General features: G+C 55.7%; 2 protein-coding genes across 10 annotated transcripts in view; one reads left to right on the forward strand and one right to left on the reverse strand.

Annotated features, from left to right (window-relative positions):
* The window catches only part of FANCA (FA complementation group A), a 35,586-nt gene extending 20,203 nt beyond the window's left edge, over positions 1 to 15,383 (reverse strand). The window contains exons 1-17 of one of the 7 annotated variants that reach the window (XR_014589054.1): positions 14,533 to 15,381; positions 13,916 to 14,022; positions 12,930 to 13,002; positions 12,336 to 12,478; positions 11,720 to 11,815; positions 9,900 to 9,973; positions 8,691 to 8,803; positions 8,089 to 8,171; positions 7,622 to 7,655; positions 5,175 to 5,241; positions 4,481 to 4,593; positions 3,436 to 3,512; positions 2,837 to 2,978; positions 2,142 to 2,275; positions 1,037 to 1,147; positions 525 to 620; positions 367 to 426 (exon numbers count right to left, since the gene is read on the reverse strand). Coding sequence is in view for 2 of the 7 variants with exons in the window: in XM_083851772.1 (XP_083707898.1) it covers positions 367 to 426; positions 525 to 620; positions 1,037 to 1,147; positions 2,142 to 2,275; positions 2,837 to 2,978; positions 3,436 to 3,512; positions 4,481 to 4,593; positions 5,175 to 5,241; positions 7,622 to 7,655; positions 8,089 to 8,171; positions 8,691 to 8,803; positions 9,900 to 9,973; positions 11,720 to 11,815; positions 12,336 to 12,478; positions 12,930 to 13,002; positions 13,916 to 14,025; positions 14,533 to 14,731 (1,725 nt within the window). In the remaining 5 variants the exon portion in view is untranslated. The other 6 variants (XR_014589055.1, XR_014589056.1, XR_014589057.1 and 3 more) reach the window with 6 other exon arrangements.
* A 4,134-nt stretch (positions 15,384 to 19,517) lies between these two features.
* SPIRE2 (spire type actin nucleation factor 2) lies at positions 19,518 to 26,697 on the forward strand. 3 transcript variants are annotated; one of them, XM_083851446.1, is made up of 15 exons: positions 19,518 to 19,761; positions 22,580 to 22,617; positions 22,907 to 23,266; positions 23,476 to 23,556; positions 23,635 to 23,799; positions 23,897 to 23,983; positions 24,105 to 24,228; positions 24,340 to 24,509; positions 24,613 to 24,775; positions 25,043 to 25,176; positions 25,320 to 25,454; positions 25,529 to 25,596; positions 25,723 to 25,750; positions 25,930 to 26,045; positions 26,147 to 26,697. In XM_083851446.1, the coding sequence occupies exons 1-15, from the start codon at positions 19,554 to 19,556 to the stop codon at positions 26,340 to 26,342; spliced, it is 2,073 nt and encodes a 690-aa protein (XP_083707572.1). In that variant the 5' UTR covers positions 19,518 to 19,553; the 3' UTR covers positions 26,343 to 26,697. The 3 variants fall into 3 exon arrangements, with proteins under 3 accessions (XP_083707572.1, XP_083707573.1, XP_083707574.1); XM_083851447.1 differs by lacking the exon at positions 19,518 to 19,761 and adding an exon at positions 20,610 to 21,404; XM_083851448.1 differs by lacking the exon at positions 19,518 to 19,761 and having other exon boundaries at positions 21,412 to 22,675.
* The last annotated feature ends 208 nt before the right edge of the window (positions 26,698 to 26,905 follow it).

Genomic DNA, 26,905 nt, shown 5'->3' on the forward strand with positions numbered 1-26,905 from the left:
GCAAGAGGGAGCTGGCACTTTACTGGTTTCAAACAGCACGTTGCTACCTGGGTGATTAACATAGGTGCTGCTTGGCCAGTAGCTGGCTGGCTAATCATTGAGCTCCTCTGCAGCCTGTCTCCAGAAACACTCATTAGGATCTGTTTGTCCTCTGTGCAGGTCTAATTTTCATGAAATCTGGGGAAAGTTTCCATATTTATGACCTCTTGTCCAACTTTAAGACAGAGGAATTAGATTTGGCAGCATGCTCAAACTTGGTAGGAATAACAGACAGGGAATAACAGGCCTAACAGGAATAACAGACCTAAGCCTCCACAGGAAAAAGAGCATAATTGGTGAGAGAACTGTTGGATGGGTGACCAGTACCTGCATGGCTTCATCCGTGGAAGACAAGTCTTCATAGAGCCCCATATCTTCTATAGCAACCTGTGTGGTGTTACATAAAGATGGACGTTGTCACAACACGGTTAATATTTTGACAGATCCAGGAAGATGTCTTTTCTAAAGGGACGATTTTTACTAACCTTGAGGTCAGCCAGTCTGGTTTTAGCCAGAGTGATATACTCCAAGAGAATAGATCGATGTTTTGATGGCACAAAAGGCGGGTACATAATATGGACCTGAAATGTAAAATTCAAAACATGATTTGCCATTTTTACAGGAGACGACTGTAAAATTCTGGTTTACTTTTACACTCAATTACCTCAAGTACTCCCCCAAGACATTATTGCTCGTTTTAAGAAAAGCCAGTTTCATGGCAACTGACATGCTAATTTTCCCCAACAACAACAAACAGACTAAATCACTAAAGTGCTTCAATATAACTCCACGGAAGGAATTCTCCTTCTTGTCAAGGAAATAAAAGAATCTTGTTCTTGTTTATTTCAGGGAGAAAAGGTTTTGAACAGTGTGTCAGAAGCAATGCAATTACTGTAACAACACTAATAGTATGCTCAAAGGCACATGGCACAAATATGTTTATTTTGGAGCAGTTCTGGAGCAGTCTAAGAAACCATCTCTACCAGCAGCTTCCCACCTTCAAGTACGGGGCTACTTCAAAGGGCACAAGCTCTGACAAGAACTCGAAGAGGAAGACCAGAGCTTTCTTACTGCTCCCGTGTTGACCACCAGCACTCCCAAAGGAAGCCTGAAACAGAAAATATCACAGCTCAGCCTTTCAGCGTGGAGAGAATCAGCATCCCAGCATTGCACTAAACTCAGCGCACAAATCCCAGGCATCTATTGCAGACATCTGCTTTGCGCCAAGAGTATCCTCCTGGAGAAAAGTCTCCAGAGAAAGTTTTTAGAAGTCTCCACAGGAGTTTCTTTCAGTTTCTTTTTCCAGTTTCCAGACAGCCTGCCATGTCACATTCAAAATTCCTTCAGATGCACTACCATGGGTACAGTCAGGGGAGTTAAACAAGGCAAAACCAAAATGCACCAAAGGATTGAGGTTCATCAGGGCACCACAGTTCTGGAAGTGTATCTGGGCACTCTAAGAAGAATAAGCCAGTCAGACACTACACAAAATAGAACCAGTTTACCTTTGATACATCCTAAACACTTTATCAGCAAAGGCTGAGCTTAGATTTGCAAACTCACACAAAGGAATTTACAGGTTTAAATTATGCGGAGATTTGCATACCTTAAATACCTACATGTTTACAACTAAAAGCTAATTAGCAATTATCTATAAGGTCAAACACATCAATTACAGCTGCACGCAAACATCCAGGAAATAGGAAGGCTTCATGTGCAATAACCCACAACTTACGCAATCACAACACTGCTGGTTATCAAGATACTGAAAGACATCCAAGAATATGATTAGAATAGGAATTACGTGTCTGCGTTCCTGACAAATAACTAGAGGAGGCAAGATGGACTTGGAAGATGAAAGAAGGGAAGACCAGGGAAAGCCAAGTAAATATATTCTTTGCAGACACAAAGGCAGTAATAAATATTATTCCTAATACCAATATAATCACTTATTACTTTATTTTTTTCCTTGTTTTGTTGTTAGATTCTTGGTTATCTTGTCTGAAACTAGTTGTTTTTTTCTGTGCAGCGAAACCTTCCTTAAGTGCAGGTTTCTCACACACTTAACCAAAGATTACCACTCAGGCCTCGTTTAGTCTTACCTTAAACCATTCAGAGTACGGCATGAACACAGCAGGGCCCTCGAGGGCAGCCTGACGAGCTATCAGGAACGCAGTGATCATATTTTCCATATCGTAATTCTCGAAAGCCTTTATCAGGAGATGGCTCAGTAGATCTAGAAACATAAACAGTAACCTCAAACTTTGCTCTTGACAATTGTGCTACAATTCTATAGTAAATGAAGACAAATATCTGACAACACATCTGTCCCAAAGGGACACGCACTGCAGCTTAGAGAACCTTTGGGCCTCGCTTTTATTTTTCATGTGCTTTCAGTGGTCAAATACTTCAGGATTTCCACTTGCAAGAATCACAGGGAGTCCAGCAATGACACAATCAGTAAGAAACCCTATCAAACAAGGTCTGTTAGCAAAAGTGAGATAGCAGAACTAAGCTTCAGTAATCACTACTCCAAATAATCATGAAGGTAATTATCAAATAATCATTCTTAGCTGTACATTAAATTACAGAAGTGTCAGACACAAGGCCTGGCATTCACATCACAGCTGACATAGAATACTTGAATGCAGAGGGTGAGTTCCTGCTCTTTCCCCTACAGAAATCTCCAAAGAGCAGTTAGGAACTTGCTACTGCACCGTTCAGGATGTTTTCTCTGCTCAGTATCTGAGAAGCAACAAGCATGTGTTATCTCGCAGGCTTGCCAATACCTACGTACCTTTGAACAACTGCTCAGCCTCAGCCTGACAGACCACCAGCGTGGAAACACAGGACAGGACATGCTGCCAATTCACTTCGTGTGTTTCCAGGACTTGCTGTAGCTGGCAGATCGACTCCTTTGCACTGAACGCCACAAACAGCTGGAAGAGAGTGACAGCAGTTCACTTTAGCTATGGCATGCAGCCACCTGTAAGGGTGAAATGCGCTGTCAAGATTAACACACAGATGCCTTTTGCATAACTTTTGAAAAAGCTATCTCGTGTGCACCTTTTGCATCAGCTTGCCAGGGCCAGACATTATTCTGGCTTGGAATCAGCACTGGCTAAAATACACAGCAGCACTCCAGCTCTTTCAGAAGCAACGTCATATTCTGTAACAGTGAAAATTCACATCTTCAGATATCTTTGTTCTCATTAGGAGCTTTGCACAAACAAACGTCCCCTTACTACTTCAGGCTTTGTCCTGCCTGCAGCTCCTGGCAGCTAGTTCAGATTCTGCGACTGTAATGCGTTATATTTAAATAATTCCATTTCAGATATTTCGATGAATACAAAAGCAACATAATAATGTGCTCTTTGTAAAACCAAGAAGACATACTTTGCGATACAAGGTAGTGAGCAGCGAACAAGTCCTTGTAAAGCTCCACTCTCTCTGCATATGGATGGCATCAGACACTATATCCAGAAAAAGAATATAATAGTTACCTCTTCAGCAATAGATTTTAAAATACATCTAAAACGCAGAACTTCACCACACAAGATTTCTCTTTAGCTTTCACAGCCACATACATTAAAAACTGCCTGCTGAAATCCTTTCTCTCCTATTCATCTTTGGAACACAGACTGTGCGAACACGACTGTGCCATTTCACCACAGCACTGTCATCTCTAAGCTGTTCTTGAGATCACACATTCATTGGCCAACATAACGCAGAGAAAAACAGCACGGAATCATCTTTTCCCTCAATGATCTCTTTCAGCTGGAAGCCAGCAACAGTGACATCGCTCTCCCACCCTGCAGGTGAGCGGCTCTAGATCAGAGCTCACTGTGGTATTTCACCAGAGATTTTGCAGCCCAAATGTATTTCTTCCTGAAAACATCAAGCTTCACAGTTAACAATCATGGATTAGAAGCCTTCTTGCATTTCTGTCTGATCTACCAAAACAAAATGAACAACAGACACCCAACCAGCAGAGAAAGGCTATGTTTTGCACTTAAAGAGAATCACACAGGGCCACGTTATTTTAGCCCCAAGCTTTCTCTGCAGTACCAGCTCTCCCACACAGCTCCTCCTTTGGCTAAAACTACTCCCAGAGGCCACAGTTCTCCCATGTCTGCTCCATAAAGGCTGCTAGTAGATGTTATTCCAAATACCTGCTCATGAGCCATTGGCTAAAGCTCTATCTGAAGGCCCTGATTTTCCACCTAAGGGTTTCTCTTGAACTACAGCCCTCTAAAACCCAGACAAACTTCCCATCTTTTCTGGCAACATGCAGGTAGGGAAGGAAGCAGGGAGTCAGGCAGTTTCACTGTGCTTGGTTTGCAGGCTGGACTCCATTCAGTGAGGTCTGGGTGGGATGGAGCTCCAAACCCACCACAATAACAAACCCTCGAGGCACTTAGTGCTCCCCGTGTACTCCTACCTTTCAACAAGGGGTTGTAGGTAAGAACCTCAGTCAGGGTGTGTCTAAAAAACTGCTGCAAGGAATCCGGATGAACTGCACTTCCATACATTGACACACTGAACACATTCAGCCTATAAATGACAAGGAAATATTCTGAAACAATGCGCAGGAAATATGATCAACCAGGTGCTGATTAGGGTGAATGATTCATTTTTTTTCTACACCTACGCTCATCAAAATGCCAGAGATATATACATTTTATATGTATTTTTAAAAATCTGTCAGTTACTCAACATTATTAAGCTATCAGATTTACAAACTTGAGTCAAATGTATACCCCTGCACAGGTCAGGACTGAAGGCTAACAAGTACAAAGCAATCAGACAAAATGGGTCTAAAAATGGAAATTTGAGGAGATGACGGCACCTTCCCAGAGCTCCTGCTAAGAAGCAGAGTGAGCAAACTTGAGAGAGGAAACTCATCACATGCTGAAGTGCTCCAAGATCGGTTCTGAGACTGCCAGAATGCCCTTTCCTATCTCACGCTTACCTTTCTACTTGCAATTTCACTTGTGAATACTTTATTAGAGAGAACACAAAACACAAACAGGGCTGGGGGGAGGGAATAGACATTTATCCAATCTCACTAACAAGCATAACAGTGGATAAAAAAAACTCCTCCTGACATTATTAAGAGGAACTGCGTTTCTTACCAGAACCTCATAGCTTGCAGCGCGGAGACATCCTCCTGCTTCTCTTTACCAACAGCATCAAGCACCCCTGGTACCCCAAAGTAAAGACACAAAGATGCAATGAGAAATGGAAGGAGCTGTGACCCCAAACAGCTAAGAAGGTGACCCCATTAGGGAAGTGTGCCATTCAGCAGCATTAAATTCTTACGAAAACTACTCAGAAGTAACACAGAGACTCAGAAACTATTAACATCAACCTTGAACCACTTTAAAAGCATTCCCAAAAACGTGCTAACAATTAAGCCATCCAAAAACGCACAAAAAGTAATATTTAATTTCCAAATCTAATCCTAGCCGTGCAGTGCATCTAAGAGTGCAAACACTGCAAGGCTGCACTAGAGAGAAGTCTGGAGACGGATTTGCACTGGCAAGCTCTGTGTTAACAACCTCCTGAAACAATGGTCTTCACCACCCTCAACAAAGAGAGCACGCTGCTGTGAACGGCACTTATTTGTGACAGCAGAGGGACTTCACATTACGTTGCCTTAGCAGCACTCCTTCAAAAGCGAGACCTGCCCCAAAAAGGCTCGTAGAGGTCGAAGAGGTGGGCAGCTTGCACAACACATGGTCCTGACCAGACTACTCAAAGCCCACATACTGAGAGATCCTCTGCTTTACAGGCTGCAGCAGCAGTGGTTTTGTTTCTTGTTCCATGCTACCTGCAAAAGTCTCCTCTTTAACCACAAAAAAGTTTGGTTTTCACTAGGATTTAATCATTAGGACCTTCTCAGTGATGCACTCTGAAAAGGAAACTACCAAATTGAGGCAGCAAAACGGGCGTCCCTCACATTTCTGTTGTAAGGCAGCCCACAGCGCATGGGAGGAACATTCTCCTCCCCTGCTGAGGAATACTTTAAGGTTAAGCAGGGGAGAACAGAGAAAAGGAGATAAACTCTACTTAGCCTCAGGCACGGGAGTTCAATTTAGCACGATCATTACTATGAAGCACGGTGCTCCCAGCCTGTCCTCCTCATGTGAACGTCTCCATTAATTGTGAATTATTTTATATAAAGCACCCTAATGTTCTTCAAAGCTGCTGACAAGCTAAGTAAAACCCCCCAAAGGCGACCCAAAAGCACCCACTCACAAGAACACTTAATTCAGAACTTCCAATACATTTTTGAACAGACTGCAAGGCAGGCAGTGGCAGCACAGGCTGCGTGAATGTGAAGGTCAGATGAAGAGCAGGTTAGCACCGACTCCAGCCTGACTGCCAGCCGCCTGCTTCACTTCCCCAGAATCCCTCCAGTCCTGTGTTTATGAGGGTTATTTTTCAAGTGCCAACACCATTAAAGGGTCACCTGAGATGGGAGTCGTACATACTAAATAATAAAGCACTTCTCTTACAGCTTTCCCTTTTTAGAACTGCTCAGCGAGGTCTGTAAGGCAGCTCTGTCTCCAGACAACGCCTTCTGCCAGACGTGGGTAACGGATCAGGCCGGCGATACCCACACGGAGAGGTGCAGAAGGACAGTCCCCATGTTGTGTCCTGGTTTTCAGTCATTTTACAACAGGCAAAAAGCACTGATTTCTGCAGTAGCACTGAGCATGCTGCTGAAACATGCCAGCAAGAAAAGGGGTAAAGCGCTGTCACTAAGGAGACAGGGAAGTAAGAACACCCACGCAGCCAGATTAGACGAATACAATGGCCTAGAGCACGTGAGGAGGTGTAAGTGAATGCTTCCCCTGCAGACAAAACAGCACAGCAGAACCAGCAGCTTACTGTGAAGATCGTCTGTGACACAAGGCAAAAAAAAAAAACACCTTCTTGTGTGTTCAGTCTTTTCCGCAACAGGATTTGTAACGCCGATCAGGCACTACTACACTTGAGCTCTCAGCAGCAGCATCACCACTGCCCAGGCCAAAACAGGTACGTTGTCCATGGGACAGTTGAACGCTGGCTGTTTAAAGACTAAGCATGCACATTATAATCTTTGCTCCACATCGAAAAAAAAATAAATCAGGTTTCACAAACCATTAGTCTGCAAATCCAAACAGCAAGCCAGCAAAATAGCTTGCTTGCACGTAACTTGGTAAATTCAAAGTTGAATTTAATAAGCAGAAAAAATGATCCTAGTTTAACCTCTGAGCTACAACGGATTGGATTGTTTCCAATCAAACTTGTTAAAAATCAGCTCCGATATCTTTACCTGGTGTTGCAGCTGGGAGGATCAAAAATGAACTAGCATAAAAAGCAAGAAATTATCTTTGGTGTTAGAAGACACTCACTTTACAAGAGCAAAGGAAAAAACAGAAGCACAGAGAATCAGTGACATAAATACAACACAGGCAAAGCATCCCAGAGAGAGGACTGCTCTGAGTCCTTAGGTGATTTAGTAACGAGCAAGGAACTTAAGCCTAGCAAACAGCAGTGACTGCACAAAGTTACAAATCACAAGAACACTTACATGTCAGCATTCTTTGTAAAACAGCACGACAGATCTGTTCAAAATTGACAAATTAAGAATTTAGTGTTTAAAACAGCTACAATTATATGTAGGAAAAGTAAACTGAGTCAAACAAGAAGGTTTTGTCTCTCTTAAATTAAAGCTTAACTTTTACCTCAGGCTCTAATGCAGAACAGATACAACAGGCAGACAGGCAAGCATTTTCCATGCCTCATTTACAAACAGGAAAAAAAGAGCAATCAAGGTGAACCCAAGGAAGCCAAAAAGCCTCTGACAAGTTACCTAGGAGAAATTCTCTTTAAAGACGTCTCTAGTTTCACCATTTCTTCCTTACCCACTGCAGTAAATGGGCCATTGCCTTTTCTTTGTTACTCTAAACTCAGATTTATTTACACTCAAAGGCAGAGACATATAAAATGCAACTAGTTTTTTAAACAACCATCTCTAATGTTTAATTTTGTCCTTACATTGGGGACCTTCTTGAATTCACACCTCCTTCCCAGCTCTGAAGTTTGCTGAAAGCCATTCTGAAGAAATGTGATCGCAAAGTCTGCAAATCAAGAAGGAACGAGTGTTTCAGCATCCCCTTACGATAAAAACCTCTTGCTCTTCTGCCTTCCCATCTCAGTCCCCCAAGGGGACTGGTGTCTGAAAAGCATCACTCCCTGAACAGCACAGTCAGCAAGACTGCCCAACACTCAGTTTTTCTCTTGGACTAAAATTACTCTCGGGCAAAAAGGACCTGGAACAGTCAATGACAAGAAGCACAGAAATGTACAGGATTATAAAGACCAGGCAGTTTACAGGTGTCACACACTTTTACCATCGCAGAGCTCAGGTGAATTGTACCTGACCCGCCGCACTGGCCCAAAGGCCAGGCTGCAGCCCTTCAAGCAATCTTATGCGGGAAACAATTTGCTAAATTCACCAAATATATTTCCCTCATTGAAAGAACGTAAGAAAACGCAAAGCGAGGTCCCATTTTTTAAACCCCAGCTTCTGACTTGCGAGCCTGTGCTGCAGGCCAGCAGTCGGACCCCGCTTCGCAGCGCCCAGCTCAGTGCCTTGCCTGAGAGAACGCGCCCGGCGAGCTCCGCGTCCTGCGAGGGCTCCTCCGCCTGCTCACACAGAGCACGAAGGCTGCCGCACAGCCACTCCACCACGGCAGGGGCGTCAGGGTTGCTGAGAACAAACAAAAGCACGTTCAGTTCAATCCTTTCTATGCTTTGTGATGCTTGGTTTTTTTTTGCCCCACCATCCCCTTGGACTTAGGAAAGAGACATCTGCGTAGGACTCTGCGCTATATGAGGCAGTTCATTTCTTTTCATTGTAAAAGCCAACGAGAGCTTTATTTGCTTCATAATAGGATAAGAAAAAATACATGTGAAACTGAGTGTTCAAGTATTTGAGTATTAATCATATCTGACATTAAGGTATTTCAATTTTAAAACTTATTTTAGAAGATTTTAGTTCTGATTTCTAAGATACTTGGATAAAAATGCTTTCAAAAAATAAAAATAAAAACCAAGCTCTCTCTCTCTGGTTTCCTTAAAGTACAGCGAGCACTGAAGGCTTTTTTCCCCGTCTCATTAACAGACAAGTAAATTGGCATCATCGAAGGCTGTATCAAAGATCATTGTAATATTCCTTTGACACCGTAAGAAAACATCCTGAGGTTCTGAAAGAGTAACTGATTTTGTTAGCTCCGTATTGGGAAAAATAAATAAATTCTTAGAATAACTTCTCCGGAGATTAACTCTGCCTCACTTTATTGCAACACCGGCTTTGAGACGACAGAAGCAGGCCGTTTATGCGAAGCAAGCCTTCTCACCGAGACCCACACTGATTTTCACTGGCTACCCAGGAGTTTCCGCAGCAGCTCTCAGGGCATGTCCAGACGAACCGAAAGAGCTGGGTTCCTGCGTCCTTCCCCACCCTGCGCGGTACCTGCCCGCTGTGCAGCCAGCTGTGCCAGTGAAACTGAGTGAAATAAACATCAGCCAGCAGGGGCTGCAGTGGTGGTTCTTGCCCAACCCTTTGCTTCACACGCCAGCTGACTGAGCGGCCACCAGACAAGCAGCCACCGTACCCTGAACTGTGCTAATTAACCCAGAGTAACCTCTCAAACCCTGGGTAACTTCTTAAATCCTGCTAATCTGATCACCTGCAAGCATCTGACTATATTCATAGTCCAGAATACTCATGACTAATCCCCGATTACATTTCAATAGGCTTTAAGCGATTAAATATATCTGCAAACCCCTAAACCTCTGCTCACCTCTCCAGCAGCTCTCCCAGTCCAATGATGTTGCCTCTGTGCAGGTGCCACACGGCTTCCAGCACTGGAAGGTCCTAGCAAGAACGTCACAATTAGGCCCCAGTGCACATTTCACACTTAACAACGTTTTGATAAGATAACCTATATAGAAAGAAGGAAACTAAACTTCATTCACTCAAAGTTATCAATTCTGTGTTCCATTCATAAGTATGTCCACCTTTGTCTCCCTGGAATAATCCTAATTTTGCATATTCAGAGGAGCAGCGGCTATCCTAGAAAACAGGGGGTAGTACTACATTTCAGGTCTTGTTAATTCAGAACCAGAAACAGCTCGGAGAATTATCACTCGGTCTTGTAACTCTTCAGTAGTTTCTGTGGAACAGGTTTGCTGCTCTCAAATCCATTTCCCCAGAGGAGACTGCAGGAAGAGATCCTGCAGCTGTACGAGAGGACGGGCCCGTGGGCATGGAGGAAAACCAAGCACCACCTGAGCAGCCTTTGGGCACGCAAGGCATTCGGAAGACGAGTCCCACTAGCCTTCTGCAGCGACTAGTAGCTGCTTCTTAGCTTGACCCCCAACTCGCCCACATACTTTGTCTTCAACGGCCTAATCCTTTACTGTAACGATCTCAATGACATAGCAGCACTTGATCTCCATGTCTACCTGAGAACAGGGAGATTTTATCGGCCCATAAAATTCACAGGATTCTATTTTCAGCCCCTGGACGGATATTTGAGACTAGAGCATGCCTCTTTATCCAGGGAGATCAGTCTCTTCCTTCTTTCCCACCAGAGCAGCGAGCAACCAAAATTGTCCTGCTTACAAAAAGTCCTTAACTCTATTTAGAGCACCATTTATCTTCACAAAACAAACCACACAAATGAAATCGAGCCAACACATTTGTGAAGCAATGCAACCTGTTATCTGCTCTCATATTTCTCCCAAGCCATTCGCTGCACGAACTCACTTAGGCTTATCGCAATTCCCAGACAAACGGAGCACAGAACCAGAACGCCGGAGACCCGCTGAGCACCGCTGGCGAAGTGCACGCAGCACTTCTGGGGCTGCGCCACCCCACAGCCAGCTGCGAGTCTGCACTGACCTGGGCAGCAAGCCTATGCACCACCTGACGGAGAGTTATCAGCGTATTTCATTGAAAACAGTAAGGAGTGAGGGTAAATAGGAGAGAAAATGATCCCTCCAAAGCTTGTATTAGCTGCAGTGTCACCTCGGACGAGTTTAATCCCACTACCCATGCCGTAACTCCAGATACCACATTTGCCATGCCCTTCCTTGCTTCCAAAAGCTACAGAAAACCAGCAGTGCTCAGCACGAACGGAAACGGATTAAAATCTCCTTCAGAGAGGCAACCTGCCTGCCTGGCTCCCCAAAAAGCTCGATCACCAAGACACTGTCAACTCTCTTTTGTGGCAGTTTCTCAGCAGAACTGCTCACACAGTCTTAATGACTCTTCCAAACCTCTATTAAGCCCTCGTCAAAAATAAAGCAAATCTTGCCAGAGAGGCAGTTAAGCCCCCAGTGAACTGGGAGCTGTTGAACAGACAACAACAAACAAGCCCTCCGCTGTTTGTAACTCATGCTTTTGAAAGGTCAGAAAGACCACAGTCATTCTTAGGAGAAATTCAAGACGACAGTCGCCCACAACTGACACAGGGATAAGCAATAGCAAGACTACTGCAGATTACAAAAAACACCAAAGAAATCGGAACGCAGATCACAGCATCACTAGGCCAGGTTACAGTTCCACAGAGGAAACCTAAATGGCTTGTAACAGCAAGACTTCTTTGTGAGTTCTTACCTGCATTTTCCATATTTCTTGACAGAAGTGTGAGCGACTGAACACGTTGTTCACCAACAAATCCTTGACTGTTTGAAGCAAGCAAGACAGTCTCTTCTGGAATCACCCAAAAAAATAAGCAGAAATAATTTCCCTCGTAAATAACACATTCTTACAAAAATAACTTTTCTTTTTCCCTATTGCTTTCTGTTTTTCAAAGACTTGAACGGTGGAGAGAATTCATGGGGAAGGCCCACACCTTTCATCTCAAGGCTGAGTGAAAGGCAGCCCAGCTGGCAGCACAGGCACCTGACAGCTACTCAGAGGCGATGTGAGCCAGCAGTCCTGGCGCAGGTTTTGTACAGAAGACCACCACCATACCTCGCTACGCTGCAAACTGAGAAGATTGATAAAGATGGAACTACGAATAAGAGAGACCAAACCACACCAGGGAACACACTAGAGGTGACAGCACAGGGCCTGCTTAGAGATACTCTAGTAACAGACAGGAAACTTCACTTCCAAGGTGTCAAAAAGTAGCTCCTTTCCTGTACAGAAGAGTGCCGTATTTCTACGAGCATTTCAGACACACAAATACTGGTTTCTTGATAAGCTAAATGTAAGGCTTTTTGCTTACTCTCTGGTCCAAGTTCAGCAGAGGTACTTGGGAGGGGCTTGCAGAAGGCTGACAGATCCGCTCGATGTTGGTAACAGCATTTTTGGCTGCCAAGACTGCTGCGGGGACACCCAATCTTGAGGCCTGTTCCTGCAGAACAGAGACTAAAACCAAAAACCCACAATGCAGAAACCTGACAGCACGCAATAAAAATCAATGTGTGAATACATGACTGCGAAGAGAGAAATCCCAGGTCTTAAAACTCCTTCCAGCACTGATATCATTTGTTGTACTGGGCAAGTCGTTTATATTTCCAAGCATCATTCCTTTACTGTACATAAGATGACGGCAGAAGAAAGAAATGGAAAATCCCTACTAAGTAGAATTTTGTATTTTAATCTTGCAAGACTCACAGGAACACTTGAAAATAATCAAAATATTCAAAAACCAGACCTTGCCGGGGGTGCCATTCCCTGGACAAGTAAGAAACAAGCAGCTGAATGGGAGACCAGGAACAGTGCAAAGGAAGTAAAATTGGGATTGCGTTTAACGGGCAGAAATTCATAAGCGAAGATCTTTTCCATGTCTGTCTCCAACCAACGTTCTTTTGCTCACCAATAAATGATTCTGACAATGCTTCCTGGTGCTCTTGGCCACTCTCTCCAACTGGCTTGACTAAATCTTCCACCTGCAAGCAAAACAGAAACATTAACAGTCTCGGATGTCTATTACACACTTTTACAAATATATTCCCTCTAAAGCATATTTAGCAGCTCTGGCATTCCATGGGGCTGGAGCAATTGAAATGAAATTAACACCATGTTCCTGCACAGTCACGGTAAACCATGGATTCTAAGGCACCTTGCAAGAGATATAAGTAAGTTCCTTCTATTCAGAGAAAGCGAGACGCAGGTCAGAGCTCCTTGTCCATAGTCACCCAACAGATCAGCACAAGAAGTCTTGTCCGTGCAGTCACAGTGTCATAAATATTTGATGAACATAGCAAAACTTTGCATCCTCTTATAGTTAAATCACCCCTCCCCTTATTATTTGTTTTTAAATAGACACATGTTCTCTAGAGAAAGAAACATTCTTGTGGCTGAACTATGGGAAGTATTGGAATGGCCAACTCCAGTGATCAAAAACTTTCTCTAGTGTGGGAGGAGAAGGTAGAACACGGCCAAGACAGAATCTTGGCTTAAGCATGTATGCAGACAAATTGCACAGGTTTTCATAGACAGTCACGTTAGTCAGAAATGGTTGGTAATTCAGAGAAAACCTAATAGTCTCTCCAGCTTTTTTTTTTCCCTATATACACAAAAAGGCAATTCTGGCACTCAGACAGGTGCTGGATTTCCACTTGTCCATTTGTCCCATGCTTAACCATTTTTAGTCTATAACAATAACAAAAAAAAAAAGAGGTCTAATTTCTGCAAAGCAAACCTCTAAGCTTCAGCTTACTTCCACAGTGCTGTTTTTTCCTTTTCACTTATCATGAAAAATGTGTTCCTGGGACATTCATTTTACAGCTGCCCTGGGAATGACCCTGATGGAAATCCCTCTCCAGCAGGCATCTCCCGAGGTCCCTGTCCCGCTCCTACCTCCAGGAGGAGGTCGTTCAGGTTCTGATGGCGGTCCAGAAGCTGCAGAGCTGCTTCACGGAGCTCCGCTCCACTCCCAAAGGTGCTTCTTCGTTTCCTGGCTCTCCCTGCTGAGAAGTTTGGGTTTATTTTAAAACCAAAGCGTGCTCTGGCCCCCGCTGACAGCCCCGCTGAGGCGATCTCCCTCTCTCACCCCGCTGCCCCACCACACAGGGCTGACAGAGCCAAGGGGGCCCTGGCCAGACCCTCAGCGGGCAGCAGCAGGACAGCAGCAAGGCACATAAATCCTGGGGCCTTCAACATATATTGGCATGAGGCGTCCAGTGCAGCCAAGGCTGCCAGGCACTGCCAGCCGTCCGCCTTGGCCTTGCCCAAGCCAAATTGCACCAGACAGCTCCACCAGACGCCTCCACCTCAGGGCTCTGAGGCCGCCGGGCTCTGCGAGCAGCTCCTGAGGGGGGCAGGCAGCACCTGAGGGGCTGGGGGCACCCGAGGGGCTAGGACAGGGCTGCCTGGATCCCCAGGGAGCCCCAAACTAGAGGAAGGGCAAGCTGTCGGTCACAGAGGACACCCCCAGCCCTCCCCCGAGCGCCGGGACCGCCCCGGCCCGCACCCACCCAGCAGCGCCCTCAGCTCGCTCCCGCCCGCGCCCGCCATCATGGCGGCGCCCAGCCGCTGCCCGCCAAACCAACCCGCCCGCTCCGCGCCGCCATTGGCCGCCCGCCGAGGCGCCTGCCTCCGCCTATTGGCTGGCAGAGGCGTGGTCCCGCCCTCCTGCCCGCCATCTTGGTAGTGGCGGCGGCAGGAGGCTGCCATGTTGGGGAGGGCGGGGTGGCGTGAGGTGGCGGGTCCCTTGGGGTCGTGTGTGTGGGACTGTCACTGCTGCCACCGGGTACCTGTGGCTGCCGAGGGTACGGAGCAGGAGGTGGCAGCTCACTGTGTGTGGAACAAAAGCAGCTCATTGTGTGTGGAACACAAGCACTGCCCGGGGAAGATGGAGATTCACCCCGGGGACTCGCCCGCTGGCTGCAGCCGTTCAGAGCCCCGTGCTGGAATCGGCCCTGGGAGGTTTTCATGGCAGCGCAGCCCCATGAGGGGCTGACCCCGCAGTCCTCACCACCAGAGCTGAAATCCCTTCCCGGCAGCGCTGGGGCTGCGGCCCTGTGCTCGCTGTGCCAACCCCAGCCCGCCGGCCTCTCCTTCCCACCGCCACAGTGCCAGGGAGGCTGCGGAAAGTGGCAGAACGTCTGTCCCCTGGCACGCTCCCGGCCAGGGAGGCCGTTCCCCTCCGTGTGACAATCTAACAGTAAATTTCTCCCTTACCAACATCCCTGGCAGGTTGCTGCAGCCTCGCTGGTTTACCAGCCTGCGGAGAGCAGCTCTTGCTATATTTAATCCCTCAGCGCGCTATCTGTGAGGTATCCTGAGTCAACGCGGTCTGCTCAGAGGATTGGTTTTAATTAAAATATTAATGAAGAAGAATCTAGAAAGGAAATGGAGCTTTAACAAGCGCGCCGTGATTCAACATCGCTGCCTTTGCAGCGCCGTCATCCAGACCCTGCCGAGGCAGCGTCTCCGGCCAGGCTCTCCTCCCACACCAGGGCACATCCAGCTGCGCTGCTGGGCCACGTAGAGCTGCTGTGAGAGCAGGATCCGACCCGGGGACCTGCCTCTGTGCCTTTGCTCAGCTGCAGAGTGAGCAGCTTGGGGGCCTCGTGTCCACCCCTTGGTTGTGCCCCGGCAATGGGAAGGTGAAACCCAGTCATACCGGAGACCTCTGCGATAAAACTGACCCTGAAGGTGGGCAGCTTTGTTGAATCCAGCCCGATCTGTTCAGCATCACGCTTATGAGCCACGCTTGCCCAGAGGAACAGGCTCATCCATCTGCTCCTCGGTGGTGCCTGGGGACAGGGCTGGCCACCAGTGCTCACAGCCCCTGGCTGCTTTGATCAGGAGTGAGGATCGGGGTTCAGCGATGGGCTGGCATGGGAATTTTGGAGTGCCAGAATGCCTCAGAGCAGTCAGCAGCCCGCTACATCCTGCACCATCAGGAAATTGGGCAAAAACACCACTGCAAAGGGCCAAAGTGACAAGAAAGCCCCCCAAAAGGTGAGAGGAGGCGCAGCCAAGGGTTGTGCTTGAAGTGGCAACACCAAGGAGCTCCCCTTGAGCTCAGGCATGTCCAAGTCCGGCCACATCCAAGGCCAGCACGCAGCACACCCCAAGAGCACACCACCTCGCCAAGCACTCCCTGCTTTCACGGTCCTGAGCTCAGTGCAGCAGTTAAAGAAGCTGAATACATGCATCCAGCCCCACGGGAGCTGCGCACCGTCATCTCGACTTCCTGGGGCTGTTCAAGGAAATTTTTTTGCATACGACAAAGGAAACCCAGGCAGCGTATTACCTGAAAACAAACATCGTGCACAGCCCTGCTGCAGGCTGCCAGGGCACGGCTCTGCCCCACGTCCTGGCCCCGCCACGCTGCCGCTGGTCGCGCTTCGACGCGCGGGGGGGGTGGAAAGTGGGGAAATGTCACACTCCTGCAGTGATTTGCAACCTTTTCCCAACCTGTTCATTTTTTTTTTCCTATTTCTTTCATTTTATTTAAATTTCCCCTATGCACATACATGCTTGGCTTTTGTTTGATTTTTTCCAAGGCGGTAGCTTTTAATTATATCTTGATTTCACGTTAATTACAGTTTTACCCAAAGCGAAGGGCTTTGCGCCTTATAATTCAAATGCGCTCCCAAGAATCCTGCCGGCTGGGTTATCGCTGCCTCCAAAGGCCCGCGCCCGGCCCCGGCGGTGCCGCCCTGGCTGTGTCTGGAGGCAGCAGCAGGTCCCGGGGAACAGGAGAGCCAGCAGCCGGCTCGGCCCCGCGTCGGGCAGCGTGCTTGGGTTTCCTCCTTCTGCCGTCGCTGCCAAAGCAGGCTACAAAGCCGGCTGATGACAGGGTGAATGTCACATTCAAATCACACTCGTTTGAGCAGAAAGCGAGACGCAGACACGGCCATCACAGCCAAGATCTGCTGCATTTTCCTTCCCGATGCAGCTGGAGCTCCGTCCTGCCTCGGCTCCCCGTCCCCGTGGCTCCTGGGGCTTTGGGGCCGAGCCACAGGGGCAGTCGGGATGGCAGTGAGTGTGGTGGTCCCAGGGGGGTCAGACACCACCGTGCTCCCCAAACCCCAGCCCAGCTGATGGTGCATTTGGGCGATCCCACCAGTGCACAGATGATCTGCATCCATCCTCCTGCCTCCCCGGCCCCAGGGCACTGCAGCAGGCAGGGCTGCACCTCCCAGCCATGCCTTCCTCAACAACTCAGCTCTACCATTTCCTTCCCCAAAAGATGGAGCTGACGCTGCTCGGGGTCTCCAGGAGGGAATTCTCCCCTAGCTGGAAGCCTCTCGCTCAGCCAAGCCACGGCACTGTGGGCACAGTCCCAGCCGTGGTGTCCCGGGGCAGCCCTTTGGCCACGAGGGACAGACGGGTGTCCCCAGTGGCCCCAGTTTCTGCTCATGGCTTAATGGAGCTGAGGTGGGTTTTATGCATCATGCAAACGGGGAGCTCATAATGACGAGCTTCATTTTGCTGCCTGACCTTTCACAGCAGGCCGTCTGCTCCCTGCTCTGCTGTGGGCACTGAGACACGCCAGCCTCTGTGGGTGCCCCCCCCGCCATGCTCCCACGGGACATCGGCTCAGCGAGACACCCCAAGGCCCCACCTCGGTGCTTTCAGCTGGCTTCTGCTGCTCCTGGCCATGCCAAAACAGCAGTGCACCATGCCGCCGGCTGCTGGCGCGCTGCCTGCCTTTGCCCCTGGGCCTCTTCCAGAGGATGCAGCCCGCGGACACCCCAGGAACACTGCCTCTGGTCCTTCCCGCCCTGGTGCTCGGGTCGCTGGTTTTTAGCCCCAGCCCCGTATGCTGGCGAGGTCCCTGCTTCTCCTCCGCAGGCGATGCAGGGCTGCGCAGAGCCCACGGGGACACTTCCCCAGGAGAGCTCCTGGCTCTGAGTGCTCCCAGGGACTCCCGGGGGGCTCCTTGTGTCCTTGCAGCCACCTTCCCAGCTCGCTGCACATCGTGACGTGGGATGGCCCCCGAGGAGCTTGTGGCTTCCATGCCTCGGGTCTGAGGCTGTGCCCCGAGCCGTGGCCGTGCCTGACCTCTGAGGTGGCCACACCAGACCTTACAGGCGGCAGGAGCCGTACCACACCATACAGCCCCGTGGCGGGGCTGTCCCACAGCTCTGCTCTGCACCCTGCACCCCGCTGTGGGCCCGCAGCCTGCGCAAAGCCACGTGCCCTGCACCCTGCACCCTTCACCATGCACCCCACCTGCACTCATGCACGCTGCACCCTACACCCCGTTGTGTCCTGCACCCTGTATGCAGCTGTGCCATGCACCCTGCGCCCAGCACCCAGTTGTGCCCTGCACCCTGCATGCAGCTGCCTGCTGTGCACCCTGCGCCCCGCACCGTGCATGCAACTGTGAGCTCTGCACTGTGCTGCGCACCCTGCGCCCCGCACCCTGCATGCCCCCTGCACCCAGCTGTGCCCCGATCCTGCATGGAGCTGCCTGCTGTGCACCCTGCGCCCCGCACCCTGCATGCCCCCTGCACCCTGCATACCCCCTGCACCCAGCTGTGCCCCGCACCCTGCATGGAGCTGCATGCTGTGCACCCTGTGCCCTGCACCCTGCATGCCCCCTGCACCCAGCTGTGCCCTGCACCCTGCATGGAGCTGCCTGCTGTGCACCCTGCGCCCCGCACCGTGCATGCAACTGTGAGCTCTGCACTGTGCTGCGCACCCTGCGCCCCGCACCCTGCATGCCCTCTGCACCCTGCATGCCCCCTGCACCCAGCTGTGCCCCGATCCTGCATGGAGCTGCCTGCTGTGCACCCTGCGCCCCGCACCCTGCATGCCCCCTGCACCCGGCTGTGCCCCGCACCCTGCGTGGAGCTGCATGCTGTGCACCCTGCGCCCCGCACCCTGCATGCCCCCTGCACCCTGCATGCCCCCTGCACCCAGCTGTGCCCCGATCCTGCATGGAGCTGCCTGCTGTGCACCCTGCGCCCTGCACCCTGCATGCCCCCTGCACCCGGCTGTGCCCCGCACCCTGCATGGAGCTGCCTGCTGTGCGCCCTGCACCCCGCACTCACCCTGCACCCCGCATGCTGCGCACCCCGCGTGCACCCCGCGCCCTTAACGCCCTGCGTGCACCGCACCCTGCGCCCCGCACCCGCTCGCGCGCTCCGCACCGCGCACCCTGCGCCCTTGCACCTTGCACGCACCCTGCGCCCAGCCCCGCCCCCAGCGCCCGCCCCTTGCACCCCGGCAGCTTGCGGGGCCGTGCCGAGCCGTGCTGTACCGAGCCGTGCTGTACCGAGCCGTGCTGCACCGAGCCGTGCTGTACCGAGCCGAACCGAGCCCCCCCCCGCTGCAGTGCGCGCCCCGGGCGGCGGCGGCGGCGGCGAGGGCGGAGCCGGGAGCGGGGGCGGCGCAGATCCGAGCCGAGCGGGGCCGGGCCGAGCCGCTCCCCCCCCCCCACGCCCCCCCCACGCCCCTCCCGCCCCGCCCGTGCGGCGGAGGTCGGCGGCGGCGGCGGCGGCGGCGGCGGCGGCGGAGGCGCGGGGATGGGGCGATGGCGCGGGCGGGCGGCGGGGCCCCGCGGGAGCTGTCCCTGGAGGAGGTGCTGAAGTGCTACGAGCAGCCGCTCAACGAGGAGCAGGCGTGGGCGCTCTGCTTCCAGGGCTGCCGCGCCGCCGCCGCCGCCCCCGCCGCGCCGCCCCGCACCGCCGACATCCGCCTCCGAGCCGACGGCAGCGTGGCGCTCCCCGCACCGCCGCCCGGTGAGAGGCGGCCCGGGGGGGGGGGGGGAGCCCCGGGACCGGTAGGGGGTGCTGCGGGGCCGGGGGGGGGAGAGGAGCGCTCCGGTGGAACCGGGGGTTGGGGGGGGGGGGGGGACCGGGAGAGGTGAGGGGGAACCGGGGGGGGGGGTGGTGAGGGGGACGGCACCGCTGTGGGACCCGGTGGGCTCCGTGGGCAGCGGGGGGTGGGAAGGCACCGGGGGGTTGGGGGGCTGGCACCGGGTAAACCGGGACCAACAGGCCCCGGTGAGGCGGGGGGAGAAAGGGGGGCGCGCACCCCAAGCCTCAGTCCCGGCACCGGGTCGGTTCCAGCACCGGCACCGCGGGTACCGGCACCGGCAGCGGGTCGGTGGCTCGGGGCTCCAGGCCCGGTCCGGCACCGGCACCGGGGAGGAGGCTGCTGGGTGCCCCGTGAGGCCGGACGCGGCACAGGGTGTGCGTGGCACGGGGGGTAGGGGCGGTGGGGTGCGGGGTGCCCACGGTGCAGGGCCCGGGACACGGAGCCCTTCAGGGCAGGCGGGACACACGGCAGGGACGGACGTGGGGACACGCACCTGCACGCACACGGGCACCCGGCGCACACGCAGCACACCCACGGGATGGGATGCACGCTCGGACCCCACTACCCCCCCCTCCCTGGGCACCCGGAAGGGGCATTTTGGGGCAGCACCGTCCCTGACCTTTGGACTTGTGGCCGTGCCCTCCCTGCGGGCGGTTGGCGCTGCTGGGCAGGGCCGGCTGTGTTTATGGTCTGTAATTAGGCCCCGCCGGGTGCCAGCAGCAACGCTGGGTGGCTCGGCGCGGGGCTGAGCACCGTGTGCCTAATGACTGAGCTGGGGCAGGGCTGAGCCCCCGCCTCGCCCCGCGTGGGGACAGCGTGGGGACAGCCCCGCACCCAGCCCCGGACCAGCGGCCGCTGGCTCCCGCGTGCCCCAAGACGGATTTTGGTGCTTGGCGTTCGTGGGGTCTCCTGGGGGCCTCGCGGCCCCTCAGGGACACTTCATTGTCACCCCGTGCCCTTGCTCACGGCCGGCTGAGGCTGCGGCACCGCCGGGCGTCCCCGCTGCTGGCAGCGGGCAGGGATGCTGCGGTGTCGCTGCATGTCCTTGCTGCCGGCAGCCGGGCAGGGAAAATCCCAGGGGAACGGGGAATGAAGGGGGAGGGAGCCGGGCCCTTCGCTGCTGCAGCCCGGCGCTCGAGGGGCTGCGGGTGAGTCCCAGCACTGCCGCAGGTAGGGCACGGGCACTGGCACGTGGCTTGGCAGCTGCTCCCAGGTGTGGGGCAGGAATGGGCCGGGTGAGCCGGCAGCAGCCGCCTGAGCAGCTCCAGGTCCCACGGGATGCCCGGCCCCAGCCCCAGCAGCCCGAGGGAGCAGCCGGCACGTGAGCGCTGCGCAAACACCTCCAAAGCGGCCCCGTTTGCCATGGCAGCAGCAGGCGCTGCCGTTCCAGGTGTGGCCGTCCCGCCACAGCCACGGGCACTTCGTCCCTGGTTTGCATCCTGGAAAAGATTTTCTGTTTCCTCCCCGTGGCCGGCTCGGCCGGCTCCTCTGCCAGCATGCGGGATGTGATGCCGTCCCCTGCAGGGCTGCTGGCGGGGCTTAGGGACGGACACAGAATCCCACGGTATGTGATGTGGTCCAGCTGGGGCACGGGGTCCCGTGGGACACGCTCCCGTCCCAGCTGGCCTCACCCTGCCCCGTGGGTGCTGGGCTGGGCGCCTGGCCACGGCCGGCACGTGGCCTGAGCCACCTCTCCCCCGGGCTGCTGCATTGATCAGCTAAATGGAGAGGTAATGGACACGGGGGATGGCCTGCGCTCTCCCGGGCCCGGGAAGTGGCTCTGCTCTGCAGCTGCTGCTGGGGAAAGACGAGCCGGGGGTATCTGGGCACTCACCTCCCTCGGGGTCGGTTCAAAAGCCACTGCTGCTGCACGTCCCGTGGCTGCCGTGCTCCCCAGGAGGGTCTGAGCTGCCCCTGAGGCTGTGGCCTGGACTTGTGCGTGTGTGCGTGCACAGGGCTGGTGTGTGTGCACAGTGCCCGTGAGTGTGCACAGGGCTGGTGTGTGTGCACAGGGCTGGTGTGTGTGCACGGGGCTGTTGTGTATGTGCATGGAGCTTGTGTGCACACAGGGTTTGTGTATGTGTGGTGCCGTGTGTGTGCACAGTGCCCGTGTGTGTGCACAGTGCTGTGTGTGTGCACAGTGCCCGTGTGTGTGCACAGTGCCGTGTGTGTGCACAGTGCCCGTGTGTGTGCACAGTGCTGTGTGTGCACAGTGCCTGTGTGTGTGCACAGTGCTGTGTGTGTGCACAGTGCCGTGTGTGTGCACAGCACTCCAGCCGTGCTGCCTCTGCAGTGAAAGGAGCGCCGTTAGCGCCGTCAGCTGAGCGCAGCCCGTCACCGCACCACGCCGCACGCGGGGCCGCGCTCTGTGGGTGCTCTGCCGGTCCCTGCTGCACGCCGCCAGCCAGCACCCACAGCCCTGGGCCATGCAGGCGGCATCGCCCCGTGGGTGCAGAGCACTCTGCTCCCCTGGCCCCGGCGCTAATGGGGTGATGCTGCCACCCAACATGCCGCCCAACGTGCCACCTCTCCCTCCCGGCTCCAGCTGTTGGCAGGCAGGGCATCGGCTGGTGCTGGGGGCCAGGGCAGGGGGCTCAGCACCCTGAGGCTGCGCCAACCATGGGGCCAGCTCGGGATGGGGGCGGGGGTCCCAGCTCAGGTGCGGTGGGGAGCTCGAGGTGACGTGGGGCGAGCCCCAGCCTGGGAGCCCCGCAGTGACTGAGCCTTCCTCTCCCCCAGAGCTGCCCCTGCTGCTGACACCCGCCGCTGAAGCACAGGTACGTGGGGGCCCGGGGCGCTCGCCAGGCCCTGCATCTCCTCGCTGGCCCCAGCAGGGTGAGCTGGCCGTCTGCCACCGCTCCCCGTCGGTGCCACGGCTCGGCCATGCCTCCCCTCTGCGCCTGCCCTCCCGCGGGCACCCGCTCCCCTTGCCCTGCGGTAATGGGGTCTGGGGTGCACCGGGGGGGCGAGACCCAGCCCCGGCAGATGGGGTGTCCTGCGCAGGGGCTCGGTGGCACGGGCGATGCCGGGGCTGGCGGTGGCACAGGCGATGCCATCTCCTTGCAGATGGTGCAGTCCTTGGGCTTCGCCATCTACCGGGCGCTGGACTGGGGGCTGGACGAGAACGAGGAGCGGGAGCTGAGCCCGCAGCTGGAGCAGCTCATCGACCTGATGACCAACAGCGACTCGGAGGACAGCGGCTGCGGCACGGCCGATGAGGGCTATGGGGGGCAGGAGGAGGAGGAGGAGGGCGGCGAGGGGCCGCCGCGGGCCGTGCGCACCTTCGGGCAGGCCATGCGGTGCTGCGCTGCGCGCCTTGCCGACCCCGCCGAAGCCCAGGCTCACTACCAGGCCGTGTGCCGGGCTCTCTTTGCCGAGACCGTGGAGCTCAAAGCTTTCCTGGCCAAGATCCGCGACGCCAAGGAGGTGAGCGCCGGCAGGGAACTCCCCCAAAATGCTGGGGTGAGCGCGGTGCTTTGCTGCTGCCTGCCCACAGAACCGGGGAGGTGCCGGTGCTGCCGTGCACGGGGCTGTGCCAACCTGGGGGCTGCGTGCCGCGCACCCCTTGTGCTGGGTGCTGTGGTGGGGTGACGGCATCCCCGTGCTGGGGTGACGGTGTCCCCCTGCCGTGGCAGATGCTGCAGAAGCTGAACGAGGATGAGGAAGCGGAGGAGAGGCCGTCGGCAGAACTGGGCAGCCTGCGCAACACAGACTGGGTACGGTGGTGTGGCAGGAGCTGCAGTGGGGGCCGGGGCCGCGGTGGGGCTGGTGCTGACCCCCCGAACTCCTGCCAGGCCCGGCTGTGGGTGCAGCTGATGCGGGAGCTGCGGCACGGCGTGAAGCTGAAGAAGGTGCAGGAGAAGCAGTTCAACCCGCTGCCCACCGAGTACCAGCTCACCCCCTTCGAGATGCTCATGCAGGACATCCGTGCGCGCAACTACAAGCTCCGCAAGGTCATGGTGAGCGCAGCTGGGATGTCCCCACGCCCTGCCAGGTGCTGTGCCGTGGGCAAGCCCTGGCGCTGACGCTGCCCGCGGCCCCTCTGCCCTCTCCCAGGTGGATGGCGACATCCCGCCCCGGGTGAAGAAGGACGCCCACGAGCTCATCCTGGACTTCATCCGCTCCCGGCCCCCACTCAAGCAGGTGGGTGCCAGACCCACGGTGCCACAGTGCCCCCGTGGCCGGCAGCACCCAGGCTGGGCTCCCCATGAGCCCCGAGGGACCCCGGCTCCAAGCTGCAGCACCCCGGCTCTGCGTCCCCCAGGCGTCAGAGCGGCGGCTGCGGCCCCTGCCCCAGAAGCAGAGGACACTGCATGAGAAGATTTTGGAGGAGATCAAGCAGGAGAGGAAGCTCCGGCCCGTAGAGACGCAGTACCGGGGCCAGAAAGGTACCGGCAGCACCTCCCTTGTGCTGTGGGCGATGCTCTGGAGCTGTGGCAGGTCCCCAGTGCCCCGTCAGGTCCCCGCGCAGAGGCACTGAGCTCCGGCCCCATCTGCAGGCTACAGCTCCCTGCCCTGCATCCCCCACGCCTGCTCCAGCCACCTCACCTCCAGCTCCTGCATCGACCTCTCCGCGCCAGAGGCCAGCACCGCGCCACCGCGCCCACGGCCCCGCGTCCTGCTCAAGGCGCCCACGCTGGCTGAGATGGAGGAGATGAACATCTCCGAGGCAAGAGAGGGCATGCGGTGGGGACGCTGTGGGGCGCGTGCCAGGAGGGCAGAGGACAGGGGCACGGGGTTCTCTGTGTGACGCCGTCCCCGTGGCCTTGCAGGAGGAGGACTCGCCGGGTACGGAGCCCGGCTTGGGGCTACCCATGAAGCGGGACCGCTCCTTCTCGGAGCAGGACCTGGCCCAGTTCCAGAGCGAGCTCAGCGGCGGCCAGGCTGTGCCCGAGGTGCTGGGGCCGCTGGAGCCCGAGCCCCGGCCCCGCTCAGGTACCTGCACCCCGCGGCCACCCCAAAAGCCCAGCCCTGCACAGGGGCCTCCATCCCACGATGCCCGTGCGCTGCCCATCGGGGCGGTCAGTGCCCCCAGCCCCACCACAGCCCACTCCATACACCGCGTGCCCTGTGGCACCCCTGTCCCCATGTCACCAAGGGTGGCTCTGCCGTGCCCTCCAGCAGGCGCCTGCTGGAGGGGTCGCGTGCGGCAGCGTGTCCTTAGTGTCTCTCCCGTGTCCTCACTGTGTCCCTCCCGTGCAGGCTCGGTCCCCGCCAGCTACCACCCGGTGCCGTACGGCTCTGCGCCACCCCGTGCTGCCCTGGGCTCCGTGGAGGAGAGGCCGGAGGACGGCTCCAGCGCTGCCCCCAGCAGCAGCTCCAAGCACCTCTGGCTGGTGGGTGCCCACAGCAGGGACAGCGAGGCTGGGGCTGCGAGCACAGCCCGGCACGGGGTGCACACTGCGTGGGGACCCCATGGGGCACGCCATGCTGGGCGCCCTGTGCCCGTGCCAGTGTGACGGCCCCTCTCTGCCCGCAGGAGTTCAGCCACCCCGTGGAGAGCCTGGCCCTCACGGTGGAGGAGATGATCAACGTGCGCAGGGTGCTGGTCAAGGCGGAGATGGAGAAGTTCCAGCAGAGCAAGGAGCTCTACAACAGCCTGAAGAAGGGGAAGGTGGGAGCTGGGGCTGGAGGGGCCGGGCTGCCCCATCACTGCCCCCCTGGTGCTCACCCTGCCTGTGCCCGCAGGTCTGCTGCTGCTGCCGCACCAAGTTCCCCCTCTTCTCCTGGCCCTCAGCCTGCCTCTTCTGCAAGCGGTGAGCGCCGTGCCATGCCGTGCCGTGCCGTGCTGTGCCGTGCCATGCCGCACCACAGTGCTGGGAGGGTGGCGGGAGGGTGCCGCGGTGCTGGCCTTGCTCAGCAGCCTCTCTCCATGTCCCCAGGTCTGTCTGCACCTCCTGCAGCCTGAAGGTAAGGGACCTGCCCAGGTCAGTGCCACCAGCCCCTGTCCCCGTCCCTGTCCTCTCGGTAGGGGTGATGCCAGGACAGAGGCACCGGGCATGGCTGGCTGGGCTGAGCCCACACAGCTGGGCCCTAGGGCAGAGGGGGCACCCATGGGTGCTGTCCCTGACGCCTGCACACCCCGGCAGATGAAGATGCCTTCCAAGAAGCTGGCTCACATCCCCGTCTACGCACTGGGCTTTGAGAGCCTCCCGGGATCACTGCTGGCCAAAGCCCTGCCGCTGCGCAGGAGGGAAACCTTCCAGTGAGTCCCGTACCCCACGAGGGCCCCGCGCCCTCCGCTGCCTTCCTCCCGGCCTCCTCCTCCTCCCCGGCTGGGGCTGACGGCGTGCTCTGTGCCCACAGCTCGCTGCCGGGCCCGGGCTGGCGCCGCGTGGAAGAGGAATTCCCCCACATCTACGCCCAGGGCTCCGTCCTGCGCGACGTCTGCAGCGACTGCACCGGCTTCGTCACCGACGTCATCTGCTCCAGCCGCCGCAGCGTGGCCGTCCTCAACGCCGCGCCGCGCCGCGCCGCCCGCTGCGAGTCCTGGTACAAGTGAGGGCCCGGCGCCGGCCCCGCCGGGATGTACATATATACATAGACGGATACACACAGCCTCTATATTTATATACCTGACGGACCAGGGGGGCGCGGGGCCGGCGGCAGGCCGGCTCCGTGTCTCCCAGCCCATGTCCCCGCGGGAGCCTCCTGTCCCCGCCGCTGAGGGGATGCTGGCACGGCCCTTTGGGGACGGGGACCCTTGGGGATGGGGCTCCCCCGGGGCACCCTCAGCCCCCCCAGCCCCGCTCCGGTGCCAAGGCCTGGTGGGGCTGGGACGCCTTACGGCCCCGCGGCTCTCTGTACATAGCGGCCCCTGGCTAATAAACCATCCCGGGCTGCCCCTCGGGGCCACAGCAGCGGCTCCTGTGCTGGGGGGCTTGGGGGGGGGGGGGGAAGCGGGGTGCTGGGGGGGATGTGGGGCTGTCCCCGTGTCCTGTGGCCTCAAAGCTGGCCGTCCCACGGCCCCACTCCGCACCGCCACGGCCCCGTGGGTCCCGGGGCAGCCCTGGCTGGGGCGGCCGCCCCCCCGCCATGCTCAGCACCCCGCGGGACGGGCTGTGG

The sequence above is a fragment of the Anser anser genome (genome assembly GCF_964211835.1).
Source record: "Anser anser genome assembly, chromosome: 11".
Taxonomy (NCBI): Eukaryota; Metazoa; Chordata; class Aves; order Anseriformes; family Anatidae; genus Anser; species Anser anser.

Excerpts from the sequence above, each read along its gene's own strand:
- SPIRE2 (XM_083851446.1), top strand. The coding sequence starts at position 19,554 with ATGGCGCGGGCGGGCGGCGGGGCCCCGCGGGAGCTGTCCCTGGAGGAG. Across the intron at positions 25,597-25,722 it reads GCCTGCCTCTTCTGCAAGCG|GTCTGTCTGCACCTCCTGCA; the intron begins GTGAGCGCCGTG and ends CCATGTCCCCAG. Across the intron at positions 26,046-26,146 it reads CGCAGGAGGGAAACCTTCCA|CTCGCTGCCGGGCCCGGGCT; the intron begins GTGAGTCCCGTA and ends CTGTGCCCACAG.